This window comes from Callionymus lyra, chromosome 5 (assembly GCF_982586985.1).
Source record: "Callionymus lyra chromosome 5, fCalLyr1.hap1.1, whole genome shotgun sequence".
Lineage (NCBI taxonomy): Eukaryota > Metazoa > Chordata > Actinopteri > Syngnathiformes > Callionymidae > Callionymus > Callionymus lyra.
The window spans coordinates 324,561-351,844 of NC_141822.1; the positions used below are offsets into that span (position 1 = coordinate 324,561).

General features: G+C 40.9%; 1 protein-coding gene and 1 long non-coding RNA gene across 5 annotated transcripts in view; one reads left to right on the forward strand and one right to left on the reverse strand.

The window, feature by feature from the left end:
• Nucleotides 1–1,011: 1,011 nt before the first annotated feature.
• Nucleotides 1,012–27,284, reverse strand: part of shroom3 (shroom family member 3) — a 94,429-nt gene continuing 68,156 nt past the window's right edge. For all 4 annotated transcript variants that reach the window (XM_087790380.1, XM_087790381.1, XM_087790383.1 and 1 more), the window contains 3 exons: nucleotides 24,911–25,073; nucleotides 10,115–10,212; nucleotides 1,012–2,030 (listed from right to left, as the gene is read on the reverse strand). In XM_087790380.1, coding sequence (XP_087646506.1) covers nucleotides 1,680–2,030; nucleotides 10,115–10,212; nucleotides 24,911–25,073 — 612 coding nt within the window. In that variant the 3' untranslated portion in view covers nucleotides 1,012–1,679. The remainder of the gene's footprint in view (nucleotides 2,031–10,114; nucleotides 10,213–24,910; nucleotides 25,074–27,284) is intronic.
• LOC148078951 (uncharacterized) lies at nucleotides 2,037–3,482 on the forward strand. Its single transcript, XR_015711309.1, has 3 exons — nucleotides 2,037–2,661; nucleotides 2,773–2,807; nucleotides 2,906–3,482. It is a non-coding gene; the product is annotated as an uncharacterized LOC148078951 (long non-coding RNA).

The window sequence follows — 27,284 nt, forward strand, 5'->3', positions numbered from 1 at the left end:
TAGTGTTATTAATACTATTGTCATACTGTTATTAATGTAGTGTTATTATTACTATTGTAATACTGTTATTAATGTAGTGTTATTATTACTATTGTAATACTGTTATTAATGTAGTGTTATTATTACTATTGTAATACTGTTATTAATGTAGTGTTATTAATACTATTGTCATACTGTTATTAATGTAGTGTTATTATTACTATTGTAATACTGTTATTAATGTAGTGTTATTACTACTATTGTAATACTGTTATTAATGTAGTGTTATTAATACTATTGTAATACTGTTATTAATGTAGTGTTGTTAATACTATTGTCATACTGTTATTAATGTAGTGTTATTATTACTATTGTAATACTGTTATTAATGTAGTGTTATTATTACTATTGTTATATTGTTATTAATGTAGTGTTATTATTACTATTGTAACACTTTTATGAATGTAGTGTTATTATTACTATTGTAATACTGTTATTATTGTAGTATTATTATTATTATTGTAATGTGTAGTTATTAGTGTAGTATTATTACTATTGTAAACCTGTTATTAGTGTAGTATTGTTTCTATTGTCACACTGTTATTAGTGTAGTATTATTACTATTGTAAACCTGTTATTAGTGTAGTGTTGTTACTGTTGTCACACTAGTATTAGTGTAGTATTATTACTATTGTCACAGTTATTAGTGTAGTATTATTACTATTGTAACACTGTTATTAGTGTAGTATGATTACTATAGTAAACCTATTATTAGTGTAGTATTGTTACTATTGTCACACTGTTGTTAGTGTAGTATAATTCCTACTGTAAACCTGTAATTAGTTTAGTATTATTGTTATCACACTATTACACTATTATTATAGTCAAAAACAGGCAAAATAAATGAGATTTAAACAGAGAAGCTTGAAAATGTTTTCTTCCTAAATCAAGACAATGAAGTAGAAACAGGTTTGAGATGAAACCTTGAAACCTTGAGATGTTTCTACAATAATAATCGATCTGTTGACAACATTTCAACATTTATGACTTTATTATTTCAAAAGTGTTTGGTCAGCGGTTCGACTGCCTTCACCAACATCAACGATATTTGAACAGAAAACTGTTGTTTTCTTCCACGATTCCAAAGAAAAGTGCGTCGAGGTTAAATATCTTTGGTTCCGACGTGACGATGAATCACAGAATATAAGAAAAAAGGATAAAAGTACAAAAGAGAAACATTTGATTCCATCAAAGTCTATTTTAAAAAGTCATGAATCATCTTTTAAACGTGAAGTTAACAGTGTCGTGAGTCACAAGAAACTGATGTTCGATCAATAAATGTGGATCAGAAACACTGACTGGACAGAAATAAATAAAGTGGTTAAAACTCTATGATGTCATGAAAGTGTTTTTCGATCACAAACTCTCTGCAAACTAAACGTGTTGAAGCTGCAGATGATTTATTTCTTTTTACTCAGAGCTCCAGGAGAAAAGTTTCTCATGATTTGATGATTTCATCAGAAGAATCAGATTCATTCAATATTCTTCGTGACCACTGGAAGGCGCTGTTTCTTCATTTCTGGAGAAGGAACCTGTGTGACCTTCAAACGTCCTTCAGAACCAGCTGTGTTTGAGTCCACATGGTTCGACGAGTCAAGTCTTGATGACATCACGACCTGGTGACATCACAGGTGATGACATCACAGCGAGGTGACGGTGGTGGGGCGTGTGGTGGGGGCAGAGGTGAGAGTCGGACCAGGTGAGGTTGCGAGTCCGACGCCTGAGGTCCAGACTGGCTGCGGAGGTAAGGTCTCCTCCAGGAGCTGCAGCCGGTCCTCCTGCTGCCGGATCAGGTCTTCCAGGTGGCGTTTGCGGATCAGAAGAGACGGTTTGTTGCTGACGTAACGACGGAAGTCATGGATCTGAAGGTCGCTCAAGCAGCCGGACAGGAAGTGGTGGACGACCAGCTGACGCCGGTCCAGGTTCTCCTTCAGGTCCCAGGCCTCCTCGGTCTGACGGAGCAGCAGAGAACGCTTGTGGAGGAACGAGTCCTGAGGAGATAAAACCTCCATGACTTCCTGACGGTGGTTAGAGTTGTATTGTAGATATATAGGCAAATGAGTATTTTGACCACATCATGCTCTTTATGCATGTTGTCTTACTCCAAGTTGTATAGGCTCGAAAGCCTACTCCCAATTACGCATATCAGGTGATGTGCATCTGTGTAATGAGAAGGGTGTGGTCTAATGACATCAACACCCTATATCAGGTGTGCATAATTATTAGGCAACTTCCTTTCCTTTGGCAAAATGGGTCAGAAGAGGGACTTGACAGGCTCCGAAAAGTCAAAAATAGTGAGATATCTTGCAGAGGGATGCAGCACTCTTAAAATTGCCAAGCTTCTGAAGCGTGATCATCGAACAATCAAGCGTTTCATTCAAAATAGTCAACAGGGTCGCAAAAAGCGTGTGGAAAAACCAAGGCGCAAAATAACTGCCCATGAACTGAGAAAAGGCAAGCATGCAGCTGCCAAGATGCCACTTGCCACCAGTTTTGCCATATTTCAGAGCTGCAACATCACTGGAGTGCCAAAAAGCACAAGGTGTGCAATACTCAGAGACATGGCCAAGGTAAGAAAGGCTGAAAAACGACCACCACTGAACAAGACACACAAGCTGAAACGTCTAGACTGGGCCAAGAAATATCTCAAGACTGATTTTTCTAAGGTTTTATGGACTGATGAAATGAGAGTGAGTCTTGATGGGCCCGTGGCTGGATCAGTAAAGGGCAGAGAGCTCCAGTCCGACTCAGACGCCAGCAAGGTGGAGGTGGGGTACTGGTATGGGCTGGTATCATCAAAGATGAGCTTGTGGGGCCTTTTCGGGTTGAGGATGGAGTCAAGCTCAACTCCCAGTCCTACTGCCAGTTTCTGGAAGACACCTTCTTCAAGCAGTGGTACAGGAAGAAGTCGGCATCCTTCAAGAAAAACATGATTTTCATGCAGGACAATGCTCCATCATTGCTGGCAAGAAAGGGTCTAAAAGAAGAAAAACTAATGACATGGCCTCCTTGTTCACCTGATCTGAACCCCATAGAGAACCTGTGGTCCCTCATCAAATGTCAGATTTACAAGGAGGGAAAACAGTACACCTCTCTGAACGTGTCTGGGAGGCTGTGGTTGCTGCTGCACGCAATGTTGATCGTGAACAGATCAAAACACTGACAGAATCCATGGATGGCAGGCTTTTGAGTGTCCTTGCAAAGAAAGGTGGCTATATTGGTCACTGATTTGTTTTTGTTTTGTTTTTGAATGTCAGAAATGTATATTTGTGATTGTTGAACTGTTATATTGGTTTCCCTGGTGAAAATAAATAATTATAATGGGTATATATTTGTTTTTTGTTAAGTTGCCTAATAATTATGCACAGTAAAAGTCACCTGCACACACAGATATCTTCCTAAAATAGCTAAAACTAAAAAAGCCCTGCTCCAACTTCCAAAAATATTCACCTTTGATATTAATGAGTGTTTTGGGTTAATTAAGAGCATGGTTGTTGTTCAATAATAAAATTAATCCTCAAAAATACACCTTGCCTAATATTTCCGCACTCCCTGTATATATATATATATATATCTACAAATCTATTTATATAGATATATATATATAGATATCTATATAAATATATATAGATATATAAATAAATAGATATATAAATATATATAGATATAAATATATATAGATATATAAATAAATATATATATAAATATATATAAATATATATAAATATAGATATATATATATAGATATATAAATATATAAAGATATATAAATATATAGATATATAAATATATACAGATATATAAAGATATATAAATATATAGATATATAAAAAATATAAATATATATAGATATATAAATATATATAGATATATAAATATTTAGATAAATAAATATATATAGATATATAAATATATAAAGATATATAAATATATAGATATATAAATATATATAGATATATAAATATATATAGATATATAAATATATAAAGATATATAAATATATAGATATATAAATATATATAGATATATAAATATATATAGATATATAAATATTTAGATATATAAATATATAGATATATATAAATATATAGATATATAAATATATATAGATATATAAATATTTAGATATATAAATATATAAATATATATAGATATATAAATATATAGATATATAGATTTCTATTTCGTCCCTACTGACCGCCAGAGGCGGTGCTTCAATTCAATTTCAATTCAATTTTATTTAAAGTGTCATATCATAACAAAGTTATCTCAAGACACTATACAGTTGAAATAAGACTAGAGTTGATTCAATTACGACTATAGTTGATTAAATTAAGACTACAGTTGATTAAGGAAAAATAGATCCAGCAATTCAACAAAGAGCAAGAAACAAAACACTGTACAGTGAGCTGTACAGTGAGCAATGGCGAGGAAAAACTTCCTTTTAGAAGCAGAAACCTCAAGCGGAACCAGACTCATTGTTGACGGCCTGCCGCTTTGACCGGCTGGGAGGAAGGATGGGGGGGTAGACAGATGGATAAGGAGAGGAGTGAGGGAAATTATAGTGAGAAAAAAAAGGAGAGTGTATGAGAGTCCATGGAGGTGCTGGAGAGAACTCTGGATCTGATGGCGTGGTGAAGCACTGAATGTATCCATCTCGCGCATGCGCTGTTCGAGTTTGATACCAACAAAGTCACCTGTGACCCCTGATGACCCCGGATAGGGTATATCTTCCGGTGACATCAGAGGATCTGTTCCTTTTCATCTTCTCGCTGCGCAAGTAGCATGTCACCGAGCTAGCTCAAGGACTAGCTCTTTTGTTGCTGGTAGTCACGTGACTTCTGTCGGAGCTGCGAAACTTTCGCACTCCAGAGACTGCAACGAACTTTGACGCGGAGAAGTTGTAGCGGCTCGCTTTGGACACTTCCGGAGATCGTCATCGTTTGGCTAAGTACCAATTTTCTTATATCATTGAATATAAGTACAACCTGTTGTACTCGCCATTGGTTGTATTTTGATTTCTTTCGGTGACGAAGTGGGTTCGCTCCCTCTCCCGACATTGTACTCTATATTTTTATATCATTGAATATCAGTACAACCTTTTGTACTCGCCATTGGTTGTATTTTGATTTCTTTCGGTGACAAAGTGTGTTCGCTCCCTCTCCCAACATTGTACTCTATATTTTTATATCATTGAATATCAGTACAACCTTTTGTACTCGCTTTTGGTTGTATTTTGATTTATTTTGGTGATGAAAGTGTTTTCGCTCCCTCTCCCGACATTTGTACTGCTGCTTTTTCAGCTACTGAAGTGGATTCTTTTATATTTGTTGGTGACGACTGCGTATTCGCTTCCTCTCCCAGCATTTGTGCTACTTCTATCGCATATGTGTAACACTCGTTGGTGAAGGCTGAGTTTTCGCTCCCGCTCCCAGCGTTTGTTGTTTTTTCTCTGTGTGGCCTTTCACTCGTTGCTAACATGCTTAGCGGCCACTCTTGCTCAGTCTGTATGGCTTCTCTGCAGCCTGAAGATGGCCATGATATGTGTCCCTCATGCCTTGGTCTCGAGCATCTGAGGGAAGGTCTTTCAGAAGATCCCTGTATGAACTGTACCTCATGCCCCGGGGAGTAAGGGCTGCCAGACTTGCTGAGGTGGAGCAACTGTTGGGCCTCATTTCGTTGCCTGAAAAGTTAACCTCAGGCCAGCGGCAGACTCCAGCTCAATCCCGCCGATCTAAACGGCAGGCTGCTGAGACTAGAGGCCCCACTTCTAGGAAGAAGGTTAAAGAGTCCGGACTTGCTTCCAAGGTGGACCAATTAACGGAGGAGGTTAATCAAATGAGATCCTTCTTCCTGGCCTTCAAGTCTGGGACTGGTGAAAGAGAGTTGTGTGATCCTGCTTCTCCTCCAGCCATCTTGGAACCGGAGGAAGATGTAATCTCCATGGCAGCTTCAGCCACTGAGTTCGCCGAATATTGAGAGGAGGTGGGACCGCGGCATGTGGTCCCCCCACGCCAGCTCTACGGTTCTGAAGACGGCTCAATGGGGGCCATCATTCGTACGGCCCTGGCTCGCCTGCAGTTGGATATACCGCAGGCTCAGCCGTCTTCGGCCAGAGCCTTTTTCAGGCGCAGATCAGCTCCCGCCAACTTTACTGTGCCTCCATCTAACGAATATTTGAGGGAGTTGCATGCATGCTGGAGGGACTCTAGAGCCCTCTCTCATGCAAACTCAGACGGCCGGACCCTGGCAGCCATGCAGGATATACCCAAGTTTGGCTTGGGCCGCATACCGGCGGTTGAGCCGACCATAGCTGCGTTAATTGTCTCACCTGATGAGGCTCTGAGACCGGATGCGAGGTGTCCTCGTCCCCAGTGTCGGGTGACGGATGACCTGCTCTCCAAAGCCTATGACGCAGCGGCACGCATGGAACGCATAGGTAATTCTATGTCCCACCTGATGCTTGCTTTATCAGCATCCTTACAGGAGACTCCACTGGATGTTTCCATCCATAATTTCAGTGATGCTTCCCTGCAGGCATTCGCGCTGATGTCTAGAGAGCTGGGGCAGTTGATGTCCACTCTCGTCCAGGCTCGCCGCCAGGTTTGGCTGGCACAATCACCTCTGACAGAGGCATGCAGGAGAACCCTCCGCAGTGTTCCAGTGGAACCGGGGGAACTGTTTAGACCTGCAGCGCTAGAGGCACTTGAGCGAACTGTCCAAGCCAGACAAACTCAAAAGCAGCTTGAATATCTGCAGTCGCAGGGCATGAAGATCCTGCCCTACCTAGACGATTGGCTCATCTGTGATTCGTCCCGGTCTCGGGCGACCCTGGACACCACAAGCCTTCTTTCCCATGTGTCTCGACTAGGTCTCAGGGTGAACTCTACAAAGAGTTGCCTAGTTCCCTCACAGAGCACAATTTTTCTCGGGATGACACTCGATACAGTCTAAATGAAGGCCTGGCCTTCAACACAGCGGGTGGACGACATCTCCGCCTCCTTCCCCTCTTTTGCAGGGGCATGTGGTTGCATTACGTGGAGTTTCTGCGACTCCTAGGCAAACTGACGGCTGCCGCCACCGTGGTCCCTTTGGGACTGTTGTCGCTACGCCCCCTTCAGAGGTGGCTGAACAACTTTCATTTGGATGTCAGGTGGCACAGGAGACTCAAGGTGTCACACCGTTGCCTCCTTGCTCTGGCTCCGTGGAGAGAGAGACATTTTCTCCTCCAAGGCGTGCAGATGGGTTCAGTTGCATTCCGTCGAGAGGCCATTACAACAGACGCCTCCCTCTCAGGGTGGGGTGCAGTGTGGCAAAACCGTACAGCCCAGGGGCTGTGGTCTGCTCGAGACTGCTCGGAGCACATCAATGTTCTAGAGCTACGAGCTGTGTATATGGCCCTGCAGTACTTTCTTCCCTTCCTGAGAGGGCGACATGTGCTTGTGCGGTCAGACAATGTATCGACCGTATCGCATATAAACCACCAGGGGGGCACCAGGTCTGCACAGCTGTTGCAAGCATCCCGGGACCTCCTGCTGTGGGGGGCTCCACGCCTGGCCAGCCTGAGAGCAATGTATTTGCCCGGGGACCGGAATCAGGTCGCAGACCTGCTCTCTCGAGGCAAGCCTCCATCGGGGGAGTGTCGGTTTCATCCAGAGGTGTGCTCAATATCTGGGACATCTTCGGCAGAGCAGAGGTAGATCTGTTTGCCACAGAGGAGTCGACCCATTGCCCCCTCTGGTTCTCCTTGAAAGAGGAAAGCAGTCCTCTGGGCCAGGATGCTCTTGCGCACGACTGGCCAGAAGGTCTCCTCTATGCTTTTCCCCCAATCCCTCTGATATTCTTAACACTACAGAGGGTCCACCAGCAGGGTCACAGGCTGCTGTTGGTAGTCCCCTTCTGGCCAGGGAGAACATGGTTTCCACTGCTGCGCAGGCTCTGCCGCAGCTCACCATGGCGCCTCCCCGACAGGAAGGATCTCCTGTCTCAGCTAGAGGGCCGGATTTGGGATCCCGACCCTCTTCCCCTGCAACTATGGGTCTGGCCGCTGCAGGGCCCAACCCGCTTCTGACGGAGTGTTCAGATGCTGTCTGCAATACTATACTGAACGCCAGGGCGCCTTCTACCCGGCTGCAGTGTGCAAATAGGTGGCAACTGTTTACTGCATGGTGTTCAGACAGGGGTGAGGACCCTGTGCACTGTTCAGTCCCAAAGATTCTGGAGTTCCTCCAGTCACTATTGGACAGTGGCCGGTCTCCTGCTACGCTGAGGGTATACGTGGCAGCCATTTCCTCTCGACATGTTCAGGTGGATAAAACACAGTGGGGTCCCACAGACTGGTGTCCCTCTTTCTAAAGGGCGCGCGGCGATTACGCCCCCCACGCACACAGCGTGCCCCAGCATGGGATTTGCACCTGGTGCTCAACGCTTTGTGTCTGCCTCCCTTTGAACCCCTGGCTCAGGCAGAGCTGAAGTGGGTTTCTGCTAAGACTGCTTTTCTCCTCTCCTTTGCTTCAGCGAAGCGTGTTGGGGAACTACATGCCCTGTCTGTGAGTGAGTCATGTCTGAGGTGGAGCTCAGACGGCTCAGGGGTTACCCTCTGGCCAAATATGGCTTTTCTCCCAAAGGTTCTGTCACAATCGAACCTTAACCGGCACAATTTATTCCCCCGGGAAGGGGAAGACAGGTTGGAACTGCTGTGCCCTGTGCGGGCTCTGAGGACCTATGTAGCTGCAACCGCAAGTATAAGACGGTCGAACCAGCTCTTCCTTTGCTATGGTGGCCCTAGGAGGGGCTGTGCTCTTTCCAAACAGCGACTGTCTCACTGGATCATGGATGTTATTACCCATGCAAATAAAGGAAGTGGTCACCCCCTGCCATTCGGGGTGAGGTGCCGCTCTACCAAAGCGATGTCTATGTCATGGGCAGCCCTACGCGGGGTACGCCTGGAGGACATCTGTGAGGCAGCATCATGGGCCTCACCAAGCACTTTTTTCAGGTGCTATCGAGTGAACGTCGCCACTCCTCATCCATTAGGTGTGGTCCTGTTGCCCGACTCTGTTGCTTCCCCTCAATGAGGTATGTACTGGGATTCTTCGTGACCTTGTTGTTATGGGTCATCCAGTGCTTGAAGCACCGCCTCTGGCGGTCAGTAGGGACGAAATAGAACGAAAGTTACGTATGTAACTACGGTTCTATGAGTCCCGGATGACCGCCAGAGCGTTCTGTCACTCAGAATCCTTGTGACTTTGTGAGAAGATTCTGCAGGAACAGATCCTCTGATGTCACCGGAAGATAAACCCCATAAGGGGTCACAGGTGACTTTGTTGGTATTAAACTCGAACAGCGCATGCGCGAGATGGATACATTCAGTGCTTGAAGCACCGCCTCTGGCGGTCATCCGGGACTCATAGAACCGTAGTTACATACGTAACTTTCGATATAAATATATAAATATATATAAATATATATAGATATATAAATATATAAATATATATAGATATATAAATATATAAATATATATAAATATAAATAGATATATAAATATATAGATATATAAATATATATAAATATGTAGATATATAAATATATAAGTATATAGATATGTAAATATATAAATATATATAGATATATAAATAAATATATATAAATATATATAGATATATATATATATGAATGTATAAATATATATAGATATATAAATATATAAATATATATAGATATATAGATATATGAATGTATAAATATATAGATATATAAATATATATAGATGTATAAATATATAGATATATATATAAATATGTAGATATATAAATATATAGTTGTTAAATATATATTACTAATATATATTACTAATAAGTAATGTATATTACTAATATATATTACTAATATATATTAATATTATATATTAATAATATCTATTAGTAATATCTATTAGTAATATCTATTAATAATATCTATTAATTACATCTATTAATAATATATATTAATAATATATATTAATATTATATATTAAAAATATATATTAGTAATACCTATTAATAATATCTATTAATAATATCTATTTTACACTCACTCGCTCCTCGTCCTCCTTCAGGTCGAGCAGAGACTTGTCGATCCTGGACAGTCGTCCACAGAGAGACAGAAGCAGGTGAACAACAGTCTCCAGATCACCTGTGAACACACACACTTATGAACACACACATGAACACACACAGTTATGAACACACACATGAACACACACACTTATGAACACACACATGAACACACACAGTTATGAACACACACAGTTATGAACACACACATGAACACACACAGTTATGAACACACACACTTATGAACACACACATGAACACACACAGTTATGAACACACACACTTATGAACACACACATGAACACACACAGTTATGAACACACACATGAACACACACAGTTATGAACACACACATGAACACACACACTTATGAACACACACATGAACACACACAGTTATGAACACACACAGTTATGAACACACACATGAACACACACAGTCATGAACACACACAGTCATGAACACACACAGTCATGAACACACACAGTCATGAACACACACAGTTATGAACAAACACAGTCATGAACACACACACACATGAACACACACAGTCATGAACACACACAGTCATGAACACACACAGTTATGAACACACACAGTTATGAACACACACAGTCATGAACACACACAGTCATGAACACACACAGTCATGAACACACACATGAACACACACAGTCATGAACAAACACAGTCATGAACACACACACACATGAACACACACAGTCATGAACACACACAGTCATGAACACACACAGTTATGAACACACACAGTTATGAACACACACAGTTATGAACACACACAGTCAGGAACACACACAGTTATGAACACACACAGTCATGAACACACAGTTATGAACACACACAGTCATGAACACACACACTCATGAACACACAGTTATGAACACACACAGTCATGAACACACACAGTTATGAACACACACAGTTATGAACACACAGTTATGAACACACATAGTCATGAACACACAGTTATGAACACACACAGTCATGAACACACACACTCATGAACACACAGTTATGAACACACACAGTCATGAACACACACAGTTATGAACACACACAGTTATGAACACACACAGTCATGAACACACACAGTTATGAACACACACAGTCATGAAGACACACAGTTATGAACACACACAGTCATGAACACACACAGTTATGAACACACACAGTTATGAACACACACAGTCATGAACACACACACTAATGAACACACACAGTTATGAACACACACAGTTATGAACACATGCAGTCATGAACACACACACTCATGAACACACACAGTTATGAACACACACAGTTATGAACACACACAGTCATGAACACACACAGTTATGAACACACACAGTCATGAACACACACAGTCATGAACACACACAGTTATGAACACACACAGTCATGAACACACACAGTTATGAACACACACAGTCATGAACACACACACTAATGAACACACACAGTTATGAACACACACAGTTATGAACACACACAGTTATGAACACACACAGTCATGAAAACACACACTCATGAACACACACAGTTATGAACACACACAGTTATGAACACACACAGTCATGAACACACACAGTTATGAACACACACAGTCATGAACACACATAGTCATGAACACACACAGTCATGAACACACACAGTTATGAACACACACAGTCATGAACACACACAGTCATGAACACACACAGTCATGAACACACACATGAACACACACAGTCATGAACACACACAGTCATGAACACACACAGTTATGAATACACACAGTTATGAACACACACAGTCATGAACACACACACTAATGAACACACACAGTTATGAACACACACAGTTATGAACACACACAGTTATGAACACACACAGTCATGAACACACACACTCATGAACACACACAGTTATGAACAAACACAGTTATGAACAAACACAGTCATGAACACACACAGTCATGAACACACACAGTTATGAACACACACAGTTATGAACACACACAGTCATGAACACACACAGTTATGAACACACACAGTCATGAACACACACATGAACACACGTGAACACACACAGTCATGAACACACACAGTTATGAACACACACAGTTATGAACACACACAGTTATGAACACACACAGTCATGAAAACACACACTCATGAACACACACAGTTATGAACACACACAGTTATGAACACACACAGTCATGAACACACACAGTTATGAACACACACAGTCATGAACACACATAGTCATGAACACACACAGTCATGAACACACACAGTTATGAACACACACAGTCATGAACACACACAGTCATGAACACACACAGTCATGAACACACACATGAACACACACAGTCATGAACACACACAGTCATGAACACACACAGTTATGAATACACACAGTTATGAACACACACAGTCATGAACACACACACTAATGAACACACACAGTTATGAACACACACAGTTATGAACACACACAGTTATGAACACACACAGTCATGAACACACACACTCATGAACACACACAGTTATGAACAAACACAGTTATGAACAAACACAGTCATGAACACACACAGTCATGAACACACACAGTTATGAACACACACAGTTATGAACACACACAGTCATGAACACACACAGTTATGAACACACACAGTCATGAACACACACATGAACACACGTGAACACACACAGTCATGAACACACACAGTTATGAACACACACAGTTATGAACACACACAGTCATGAACACAAACAGTTATGAACACACACAGTCATGAACACACACATGAACACACGTGAACACACACAGTCATGAACACACACAGTTATGAACACACACAGTTATGAACACACACAGTCATGAACACACACAGTTATGAACACACACAGTTATGAACACACACACTCATGAACACACACAGTTATGAATACACACAGTTATGAACACACACAGTTATGAACACACACACTCATGAACACACACACACTCATGAACAAACACAGTTATGAACACACACAGTTATGAACACACACAGTCATGAACACACACACTCATGAACACACACAGTTATGAACACACACAGTCATGAACACACACACTCATGAACACACACAGTTATGAACACACACAGTCATGAACACACACACTCATGAACACACACAGTTATGAACACATACAGTCATGAACACACACACTCATGAACACACACAGTTATGAACACACACAGTTATGAACACACACAGTCATGAACACACACAGTCATGAACACACACAGTCATGAACACACACATGAACACACACAGTCATGAACAAACACAGTCATGAACACACACACACATGAACACACACAGTCATGAACACACACAGTCATGAACACACACAGTTATGAACACACACAGTTATGAACACACACAGTTATGAACACACACAGTCAGGAACACACACAGTTATGAACACACACAGTCATGAACACACAGTTATGAACACACACAGTCATGAACACACACACTCATGAACACACAGTTATGAACACACACAGTCATGAACACACACAGTTATGAACACACACAGTTATGAACACACAGTTATGAACACACATAGTCATGAACACACAGTTATGAACACACACAGTCATGAACACACACACTCATGAACACACAGTTATGAACACACACAGTCATGAACACACACAGTTATGAACACACACAGTTATGAACACACACAGTCATGAACACACACAGTTATGAACACACACAGTCATGAAGACACACAGTTATGAACACACACAGTCATGAACACACACAGTTATGAACACACACAGTTATGAACACACACAGTCATGAACACACACACTAATGAACACACACAGTTATGAACACACACAGTTATGAACACATGCAGTCATGAACACACACACTCATGAACACACACAGTTATGAACACACACAGTTATGAACACACACAGTCATGAACACACACAGTTATGAACACACACAGTCATGAACACACACAGTCATGAACACACACAGTTATGAACACACACAGTCATGAACACACACAGTTATGAACACACACAGTCATGAACACACACACTAATGAACACACACAGTTATGAACACACACAGTTATGAACACACACAGTTATGAACACACACAGTCATGAAAACACACACTCATGAACACACACAGTTATGAACACACACAGTTATGAACACACACAGTCATGAACACACACAGTTATGAACACACACAGTCATGAACACACATAGTCATGAACACACACAGTCATGAACACACACAGTTATGAACACACACAGTCATGAACACACACAGTCATGAACACACACAGTCATGAACACACACATGAACACACACAGTCATGAACACACACAGTCATGAACACACACAGTTATGAATACACACAGTTATGAACACACACAGTCATGAACACACACACTAATGAACACACACAGTTATGAACACACACAGTTATGAACACACACAGTTATGAACACACACAGTCATGAACACACACACTCATGAACACACACAGTTATGAACAAACACAGTTATGAACAAACACAGTCATGAACACACACAGTCATGAACACACACAGTTATGAACACACACAGTTATGAACACACACAGTCATGAACACACACAGTTATGAACACACACAGTCATGAACACACACATGAACACACGTGAACACACACAGTCATGAACACACACAGTTATGAACACACACAGTTATGAACACACACAGTCATGAACACAAACAGTTATGAACACACACAGTCATGAACACACACATGAACACACGTGAACACACACAGTCATGAACACACACAGTTATGAACACACACAGTTATGAACACACACAGTCATGAACACACACAGTTATGAACACACACAGTTATGAACACACACACTCATGAACACACACAGTTATGAATACACACAGTTATGAACACACACAGTTATGAACACACACACTCATGAACACACACACACTCATGAACAAACACAGTTATGAACACACACAGTTATGAACACACACAGTCATGAACACACACACTCATGAACACACACAGTTATGAACACACACAGTCATGAACACACACACTCATGAACACACACAGTTATGAACACACACAGTCATGAACACACACACTCATGAACACACACAGTTATGAACACATACAGTCATGAACACACACACTCATGAACACACACAGTTATGAACACACACAGTTATGAACACACACACTCATGAACACACACAGTCATGAACACACACAGTTATGAACACACACAGTCATGAACACACACAGTTATGAACAGACACAGTTATGAACACACACAGTTATGAACACACACAGTTATGAACACACACAGTTATGAACACACACAGTCATGAACACACACACTCATGAACACACACAGTTATGAACACACACAGTCATGAACACACACACTCATGAACACACACAGTTATGAACACACACAGTCATGAACACACACACTCATGAACACACACAGTTATGAACACATACAGTCATGAACACACACACTCATGAACACACACAGTTATGAACACACACAGTTATGAACACACACAGTCATGAACACACACAGTCATGAACACACACAGTCATGAACACACACATGAACACACACAGTCATGAACAAACACAGTCATGAACACACACACACATGAACACACACAGTCATGAACACACACAGTCATGAACACACACAGTTATGAACACACACAGTTATGAACACACACAGTTATGAACACACACAGTCAGGAACACACACAGTTATGAACACACACAGTCATGAACACACAGTTATGAACACACACAGTCATGAACACACACACTCATGAACACACAGTTATGAACACACACAGTCATGAACACACACAGTTATGAACACACACAGTTATGAACACACAGTTATGAACACACATAGTCATGAACACACAGTTATGAACACACACAGTCATGAACACACACACTCATGAACACACAGTTATGAACACACACAGTCATGAACACACACAGTTATGAACACACACAGTTATGAACACACACAGTCATGAACACACACAGTTATGAACACACACAGTCATGAAGACACACAGTTATGAACACACACAGTCATGAACACACACAGTTATGAACACACACAGTTATGAACACACACAGTCATGAACACACACACTAATGAACACACACAGTTATGAACACACACAGTTATGAACACATGCAGTCATGAACACACACACTCATGAACACACACAGTTATGAACACACACAGTTATGAACACACACAGTCATGAACACACACAGTTATGAACACACACAGTCATGAACACACACAGTCATGAACACACACAGTTATGAACACACACAGTCATGAACACACACAGTTATGAACACACACAGTCATGAACACACACACTAATGAACACACACAGTTATGAACACACACAGTTATGAACACACACAGTTATGAACACACACAGTCATGAAAACACACACTCATGAACACACACAGTTATGAACACACACAGTTATGAACACACACAGTCATGAACACACACAGTTATGAACACACACAGTCATGAACACACATAGTCATGAACACACACAGTCATGAACACACACAGTTATGAACACACACAGTCATGAACACACACAGTCATGAACACACACAGTCATGAACACACACATGAACACACACAGTCATGAACACACACAGTCATGAACACACACAGTTATGAATACACACAGTTATGAACACACACAGTCATGAACACACACACTAATGAACACACACAGTTATGAACACACACAGTTATGAACACACACAGTTATGAACACACACAGTCATGAACACACACACTCATGAACACACACAGTTATGAACAAACACAGTTATGAACAAACACAGTCATGAACACACACAGTCATGAACACACACAGTTATGAACACACACAGTTATGAACACACACAGTCATGAACACACACAGTTATGAACACACACAGTCATGAACACACACATGAACACACGTGAACACACACAGTCATGAACACACACAGTTATGAACACACACAGTTATGAACACACACAGTCATGAACACAAACAGTTATGAACACACACAGTCATGAACACACACATGAACACACGTGAACACACACAGTCATGAACACACACAGTTATGAACACACACAGTTATGAACACACACAGTCATGAACACACACAGTTATGAACACACACAGTTATGAACACACACACTCATGAACACACACAGTTATGAATACACACAGTTATGAACACACACAGTTATGAACACACACACTCATGAACACACACACACTCATGAACAAACACAGTTATGAACACACACAGTTATGAACACACACAGTCATGAACACACACACTCATGAACACACACAGTTATGAACACACACAGTCATGAACACACACACTCATGAACACACACAGTTATGAACACACACAGTCATGAACACACACACTCATGAACACACACAGTTATGAACACATACAGTCATGAACACACACACTCATGAACACACACAGTTATGAACACACACAGTTATGAACACACACACTCATGAACACACACAGTCATGAACACACACAGTTATGAACACACACAGTCATGAACACACACAGTTATGAACAGACACAGTTATGAACACACACAGTTATGAACACACACAGTTATGAACACACACAGTCATGAACACACACAGTTATGAACACACACAGTTATGAACACACACACTCATGAACACACACAGTCATGAACACACACAGTTATGAACACACACAGTCATGAACACACACAGTTATGAACAGACACAGTTATGAACACACACAGTTATGAACACACACAGTTATGAACACACACAGTCATGAACAGACAGTTATGAACACACACAGTCATGAACACACACAGTTATGAACACACACAGTCATGAACACACACATGAACACACACAGTCATGAACACACACAGTTATGAACACACACAGTTATGAACACACACAGTTATGAACACACACAGTCATGAACACACACAGTTATGAACACAAACAGTTATGAACACACACAGTTATGAACACACACAGTCATGAACACACACACTCATGAACACACACAGTTATGAACACATACAGTCATGAACACACACACTCATGAACACACACAGTTATGAACACACACAGTTATGAACACACACACTCATGAACACACACAGTCATGAACACACACAGTTATGAACACACACAGTCATGAACACACACAGTTATGAACAGACACAGTTATGAACACACACAGTTATGAACACACACAGTTATGAACACACACAGTCATGAACACACACAGTTATGAACACACACAGTTATGAACACACACACTCATGAACACACACAGTCATGAACACACACAGTTATGAACACACACAGTCATGAACACACACAGTTATGAACAGACACAGTTATGAACACAGACAGTTATGAACACACACAGTTATGAACACACACAGTCATGAACAGACAGTTATGAACACACACAGTCATGAACACACACAGTTATGAACACACACAGTCATGAACACACACATGAACACACACAGTCATGAACACACACAGTTATGAACACACACAGTTATGAACACACACAGTTATGAACACACACAGTCATGAACACACACAGTTATGAACACAAACAGTTATGAACACACACAGTTATGAACACACACACTCATGAACACACACAGTCATGAACACACACACTCATGAACACACACAGTTATGAACACACACACTCATGAACACACACAGTCATGAACACACACACTCATGAACACACAGTCATGAACACACACACTCATGAACACACAGTTATGAACACACACAGTTGTGAACACACACAGTTATGAACACACACAGTCATGAAAACACACACTCATGAACACACACAGTTATGAACACACACAGTCATGAACACACACAGTTATGAACACACACAGTCATGAACACACATAGTCATGAACACACACAGTCATGAACACACACAGTTATGAACACACACAGTCATGAACACACACAGTCATGAACACACACAGTCATGAACACACACATGAACACACACAGTCATGAACACACACAGTCATGAACACACACAGTTATGAATACACACAGTTATGAACACACACAGTTATGAACACACACAGTCATGAACACACACAGTCATGAACACACACACTAATGAACACACACAGTTATGAACACACACAGTTATGAACACACACAGTTATGAACACACACAGTCATGAACACACACACTCATGAACACACACAGTTATGAACAAACACAGTTATGAACAAACACAGTCATGAACACACACAGTCATGAACACACACAGTTATGAACATACACAGTTATGAACACACACAGTCATGAACACACACAGTTATGAACACACACAGTCATGAACACACACATGAACACACGTGAACACACACAGTCATGAACACACACAGTTATGAACACACACAGTTATGAACACACACAGTCATGAACACAAACAGTTATGAACACACACAGTCATGAACACACACATGAACACACGTGAACACACACAGTCATGAACACACACAGTTATGAACACACACAGTTATGAACACACACAGTCATGAACACACACAGTTATGAACACACACAGTTATGAACACACACACTCATGAACACACACAGTTATGAATACACACAGTTATGAACACACACAGTTATGAACACACACACTCATGAACACACACACACTCATGAACAAACACAGTTATGAACACACACAGTTATGAACACACACAGTCATGAACACACACACTCATGAACACACACAGTTATGAACACACACAGTCATGAACACACACACTCATGAACACACACAGTTATGAACACACACAGTCATGAACACACACACTCATGAACACACACAGTTATGAACACATACAGTCATGAACACACACACTCATGAACACACACAGTTATGAACACACACAGTTATGAACACACACACTCATGAACACACACAGTCATGAACACACACAGTTATGAACACACACAGTCATGAACACACACAGTTATGAACAGACACAGTTATGAACACACACAGTTATGAACACACACAGTTATGAACACACACAGTCATGAACACACACAGTTATGAACACACACAGTTATGAACACACACACTCATGAACACACACAGTCATGAACACACACAGTTATGAACACACACAGTTATGAACACACACAGTCATGAACACACACAGTTATGAACACACACAGTTATGAACACACACACTCATGAACACACACAGTCATGAACACACACAGTTATGAACACACACAGTCATGAACACACACAGTTATGAACAGACACAGTTATGAACACACACAGTTATGAACACACACAGTTATGAACACACACAGTCATGAACAGACAGTTATGAACACACACAGTCATGAACACACACAGTTATGAACACACACAGTCATGAACACACACATGAACACACACAGTCATGAACACACACAGTTATGAACACACACAGTTATGAACACACACAGTTATGAACACACACAGTCATGAACACACACAGTTATGAACACAAACAGTTATGAACACACACAGTTATGAACACACACACTCATGAACACACACAGTCATGAACACACACACTCATGAACACACACAGTTATGAACACACACACTCATGAACACACACAGTCATGAACACACACACTCATGAACACACAGTCATGAACACACACACTCATGAACACACAGTTATGAACACACACAGTTGTGAACACACACAGTCATGAACACACACAGTCATGAAAACACACAGTCATGAACACACACAGTTATGAACACACACTCATGAACACACACACACTCATGAACACACACAGTCATGAACACACACAGTCATGAACACACAGTTATGAACACACACAGTCATGAACACACACAGTTATGAACACACACAGTCATGAACACACACATGAACACACACAGTCATGAACACACACAGTCATGAACACACACAGTTATGAATACACACAGTTATGAACACACACAGTTATGAACACACACAGTCATGAACACACACATGAACACACACAGTCATGAACACACACAGTCATGAACACACACAGTTATGAACACACACAGTTATGAACACACACAGTCATGAACACACACAGTCATGAACACACACACTAATGAACACACAAACTAATGAACACACACAGTTATGAACACACACAGTTATGAACACACACACTCATGAACACACACACTCATGAACACACAGTTATGAACACACACAGTTATGAACACACACAGTCATGAACACACACAGTCATGAACACACACAGTTATGAACACACACAGTTATGAACACACACAGTCATGAACACACACAGTTATGAACACACACAGTCATGAACACACACATGAACACACGTGAACACACACAGTCATGAACACACACAGTTATGAACACACACAGTTATGAACACACACAGTCATGAACACACACAGTTATGAACACACACAGTCATGAACACACACAGTTATGAACACACACACTCATGAACACACACACACTCATGAACAAACACAGTTATGAACACACACAGTTATGAACACACACAGTCATGAACACACACACTCATGAACACACACAGTTCTGAACACACACAGTCATGAACACACACACTCATGAACACACACAGTTATGAACACACACAGTCATGAACACACACACTCATGAACACACCCAGTCATGAACACACACACTCATGAACACACACAGTTATGAACACATACAGTCATGAACACACACACTCATGAACACACACAGTTATGAACACACACACTCATGAACACACACAGTCATGAACACACACAGTCATGAACACGCACAGTCATGAACACACACAGTTATGAACACACACAGTTATGAACACACACAGTTATGAACACACACAGTCATGAACACACACAGTTATGAACACACACACTCATGAACACACACAGTCATGAACACACACAGTTATGAACACACACAGTCATGAACACACACACTCATGAACACACACAGTTATGAACACATACAGTCATGAACACACACACTCATGAACACACACAGTTATGAACACACACACTCATGAACACACACAGTCATGAACACACACAGTCATGAACACACACAGTCATGAACACACACAGTTATGAACACACACAGTTATGAACACACACAGTTATGAACACACACAGTCATGAACACACACAGTTATGAACACACACACTCATGAACACACACAGTCATGAACACACACAGTTATGAACACACACAGTCATGAACACACACAGTTATGAACAGACACATTTATGAACACACACAGTTATGAACACACACAGTTATGAACACACACAGTCATGAACAGACAGTTATGAACACACACAGTCATGAACACACACAGTTATGAACACACACAGTTATGAACACACACAGTCATGAACACACACAGTCATGAACACACACAGTTATGAACACACACAGTTATGAACACACACAGTCATGAACACACACAGTTATGAACACACACAGTTATGAACACACACAGTTATGAACACACACACTCATGAACACACACAGTCATGAACACACACACTCATGAACACACACAGTTATGAACACACAGTTATGAACACACACACTCATGAACACACACAGTTATGAACATACACAGTTATGAAGACACACAGTTATGAACACACACAGTTATGAACACACACAGTCATGAACACACACACTCATGAACACACACAGTTATGAACACACACAGTGTGAACACACACAGTCATGAACACACACAGTTATGAACACACACAGTCATGAACACACACAGTTATGAACACACACAGTCATGAACACACACAGTTATGAACACACACAGTTATGAACACACACAGTGTGAACACACACAGTCATGAACACACACAGCAGGTTGTGTAGTTCTTACTGATAAACACACACAGCAGGTTGTGTAGTTCTTACTGATAAACACACACAGCAGGTTGTGTAGTTCTTACTGACACACACACAGCAGGTTGTGTAGTTCTCACTGATAAACACACACAGCAGGTTGTGTAGTTCTTACTGATAAACACACACAGCAGGTTGTGTAGTTCTTACTGACACACACACAGCAGGTTGTGTAGTTCTCACTGACACACACACACAGCAGGTTGTGTAGTTCTCACTGACACACACACAGCAGGTTGTGTAGTTCTCACTGACACACACACACACAGCAGGTTGTGTAGTTCTCACTGACACACACACACACAGCAGGTTGTGTAGTTCTCACTGACACACACACACAGCAGGTTGTGTAGTTCTCACTGATACACACACACACAGCAGGTTGTGTAATTCTCACTGACACACACATACAGCAGGTTGTGTAATTCTCACTGACACACACACACACACAGCAGGTTGTGTAGTTCTCACTGACACACACACAGCAGTTTGTGTAGTTCTCAATGACACACACACACAGCAGGTTGTGTAGTTCTTACTGACACACACACAGCAGGTTGTGTAGTTCTCACTGACACACACACACAGCAGGTTGTGTAGTTCTCATTGACATACACACACAGCAGGTTTTGTAATTATCAGTGACACACACACACAGCAGGTTGTGTAATTCTCACTGACACACACACACACAGCAGGTTGTGTAGTTCTCACTGACACACACGCAGCAGTTTGTGTAGTCCTCACTGACACACACACACACAGCAGGTTGTGTAGTTCTTACTGACACACACACAGCAGGTTGTGTAGTTCTCACTGACACACACACACAGCAGGTTGTGTAGTTCTCATTGACACACACACACAGCAGGTTGTGTAGTTCTTACTGACACACACACAGCAGGTTGTGTAGTTCTCACTGACACACTCACACAGCAGGTTGTGTAGTTCTCACTGACACACACACAGCAGGTTGTGTAGTTCTCACTGACACACACACACACAGCAGGTTGTGTAGTTCTCACTGATACACACACACACAGCAGGTTGTGTAGTTCTCACTGACACACACACACACAGCAGGTTGTGTAGTTCTCACTGACACACACACACACAGCAGGTTGTGTAGTTCTCACTGACACACACACACACAGCAGGTTGTGTAGTTCTCACTGACACACACACACACAGCAGGTTGTGTAGTTCTCACTGACACACACACACAGCAGGTTGTGTAGTTCTCACTGACACACACACACACACAGCAGGTTGTGTAGTTCTCACTGACACACACACACACAGCAGGTTGTGTAGTTCTCACTGACACACACACACACAGCAGGTTGTGTAGTTCTTACTGACACACACACACACAGCAGGTTGTGTAGTTCTCACTGACACACACACACAGCAGGTTGTGTAGTTCTCACTGACACACACACACACACAGCAGGTTGTGTAGTTCTCACTGACACACACACACACAGCAGGTTGTGTAGTTCTCACTGACACACACACACACAGCAGGTTGTGTAGTTCTCACTGACACACACACACACAGCAGGTTGTGTAGTTCTTACTGATAAACATGACATATTTCTGCTTCTCTTTGCTGCTCAGCTTCTGCACCATTGAGTCCAAACTCTCTCCTAGACTCTGATGTTCCTTCAGCTCGTCCTGCACCTCGTCCTTCTGCTGCTTCAGCGCCGCCGCACTCGACTGCAGCGCCTCCCGGAGCTGCAGCTACAGGACAGAGGTCAGGTTAGGAAGTTAGGTTAGGTTAGATAGTTAGGTTAGATAGATAGGTTAGATAGATAGTTAGGTCAGGTTAGATAGTTAGGTTAGATAGATAGGTTAGATAGATAGTTAGGTCAGGTTAGGAAGTTAGGTTAGGTTAGATAGTTAGGTTAGATAGATAGGTTAGATAGATAGTTAGGTCAGGTTAGATAGTTAGGTTAGATAGATAGGTTAGATAGATAGTTAGGTCAGGTTAGGAAGTTAGGTTAGGTTAGATAGTTAGGTTAGATAGATAGGTTAGATAGATAGTTAGGTCAGGTTAGATAGTTAGGTTAGATAGATAGGTTAGATAGATAGTTAGGTCAGGTTAGGAAGTTAGGTTAGGTTAGATAGTTAGGTTAGATAGATAGGTTAGATAGATAGTTAGGTCAGGTTAGATAGTTAGGTTAGATAGTTAGGTTAGATAGATAGTTAGGTCAGGTTATATAGTTAGGTTAGATAGTTAGCTTAGATAGATAGTTAGGTCAGAAAGATAGTTAGATTAGGTTAGATAGTTAGGTTAGACAGATAGTTAGGTCAGGTTAGATAGTTAGGTTAGGTTAGATAGTTAGGTTAGACAGATAGTTAGGTCAGGTTAGATAGTTAGGTCAGGTTAAATAGTTAGGTTAAACAGATAGTTAGGTCAGGTTAGATAGTTAGGTCAGGTTAGATAGTTAGGTTAGATAGTTAGGTTAGATAGATAGCTTAGATAGATAGTTAGGTCAGAAAGATAGTTAGGTCAGGCTAGATAGTTAGGTTAGATAGATAGTTAGGTCAGGTTAGATAGTTAGGTCAGGTTAAATAGTTAGGTTAAACAGATAGTTAGGTCAGGTTAGATAGTTAGGTCAGGTTAGATAGTTAGGTTAGATAGTTAGGTTAGATAGATAGCTTAGATAGATAGTTAGGTCAGAAAGATAGTTAGGTTAGGTTAGATAGTTAGGTTAGACAGATAGTTAGGTCAGGTTAGATAGTTAGGTCAGGTTAGATAGTTAGGTTAAACAGATAGTTAGGTCAGGTTAGATAGTTAGGTCAGGTTAGATAGTTAGGTTAGATAGTTAGGTTAGATAGATAGCTTAGATAGATAGTTAGGTCAGAAAGATAGTTAGGTCAGGCTAGATAGTTAGGTTAGATAGATAGTTAGGTCAGGTTAGATAGTTAGGTCAGGTTAAATAGTTAGGTTAAACAGATAGTTAGGTCAGGTTAGATAGTTAGGTCAGGTTAGATAGTTAGGTTAGATAGTTAGGTTAGAAAGATAGCTTAGATAGATAGTTAGGTCAGAAAGATAGTTAGGTTAGGTTAGATAGTTAGGTTAGACAGATAGTTAGGTCAGGTTAGATAGTTAGGTCAGGTTAGATAGTTAGGTTGGACAGATAGTTAGGTCAGGTTAGATAGTTAGGTTAGATAGTTAGGTTAGATAGATAGCTTAGATGGATAGTTAGGTCAGAAAGATAGTTAGGTTAGGTTAGATAGTTAGGTTAGACATATAGTTAGGTCAGGTTAGATAGTTAGCTTAGATAGATAGTTAGGTCAGGTTAGATAGTTAGGTCAGGTTAGATAGTTAGGTTAGATAGATAGTTAGGTCAGGTTAGGTGGTTAGGTTAGATAGATAGTTAGGTTAGATAGATGGTTAGGTTAGATAGATAGTTAGGTTAGATAGATAGTTAGATTAGATAGATAGTTAGGTTACTTAGATAGTTAGGTCAGGTTAGACCAGGGGTCTGCAAACTTGGTCCTCAAGGGCTGCAGTGGCTGCAGTTTATGTTCAAACCAATCAAGGACACATTCTGATCAATCAGGTCCGAGGAGTGAATCAGTTGATAGTCAGTCTGGTGTTGCTGGTTCAGCTGAAACCTCACTGGTTAAAATGTGCTCGATCGGTTGGAACAAAAACCTGCACCACTTCGGCCCTTGAGGACCGAGTTTGCCCACCCCTGGTTTAGATAGTTAGGTTAGATTAGATAGTTGGTTTAGACAGTTAGTTAGGTTAGGTTAGACAGATAGTTAAGTTAGACAGATAGTTAGGTTTAATAGATAGTTAGCTTAGATAGATAGTTAGCTTAGATAGATAGTTAGGTTAGATAGATAGTTAGGTTAGATGGATAGTTAGGTTAGATAGATAGTTAGGTTAGATGGATAGTTAGGTTAGATAGTTAGGTTAGATAGATAGTTAGCTTAGAT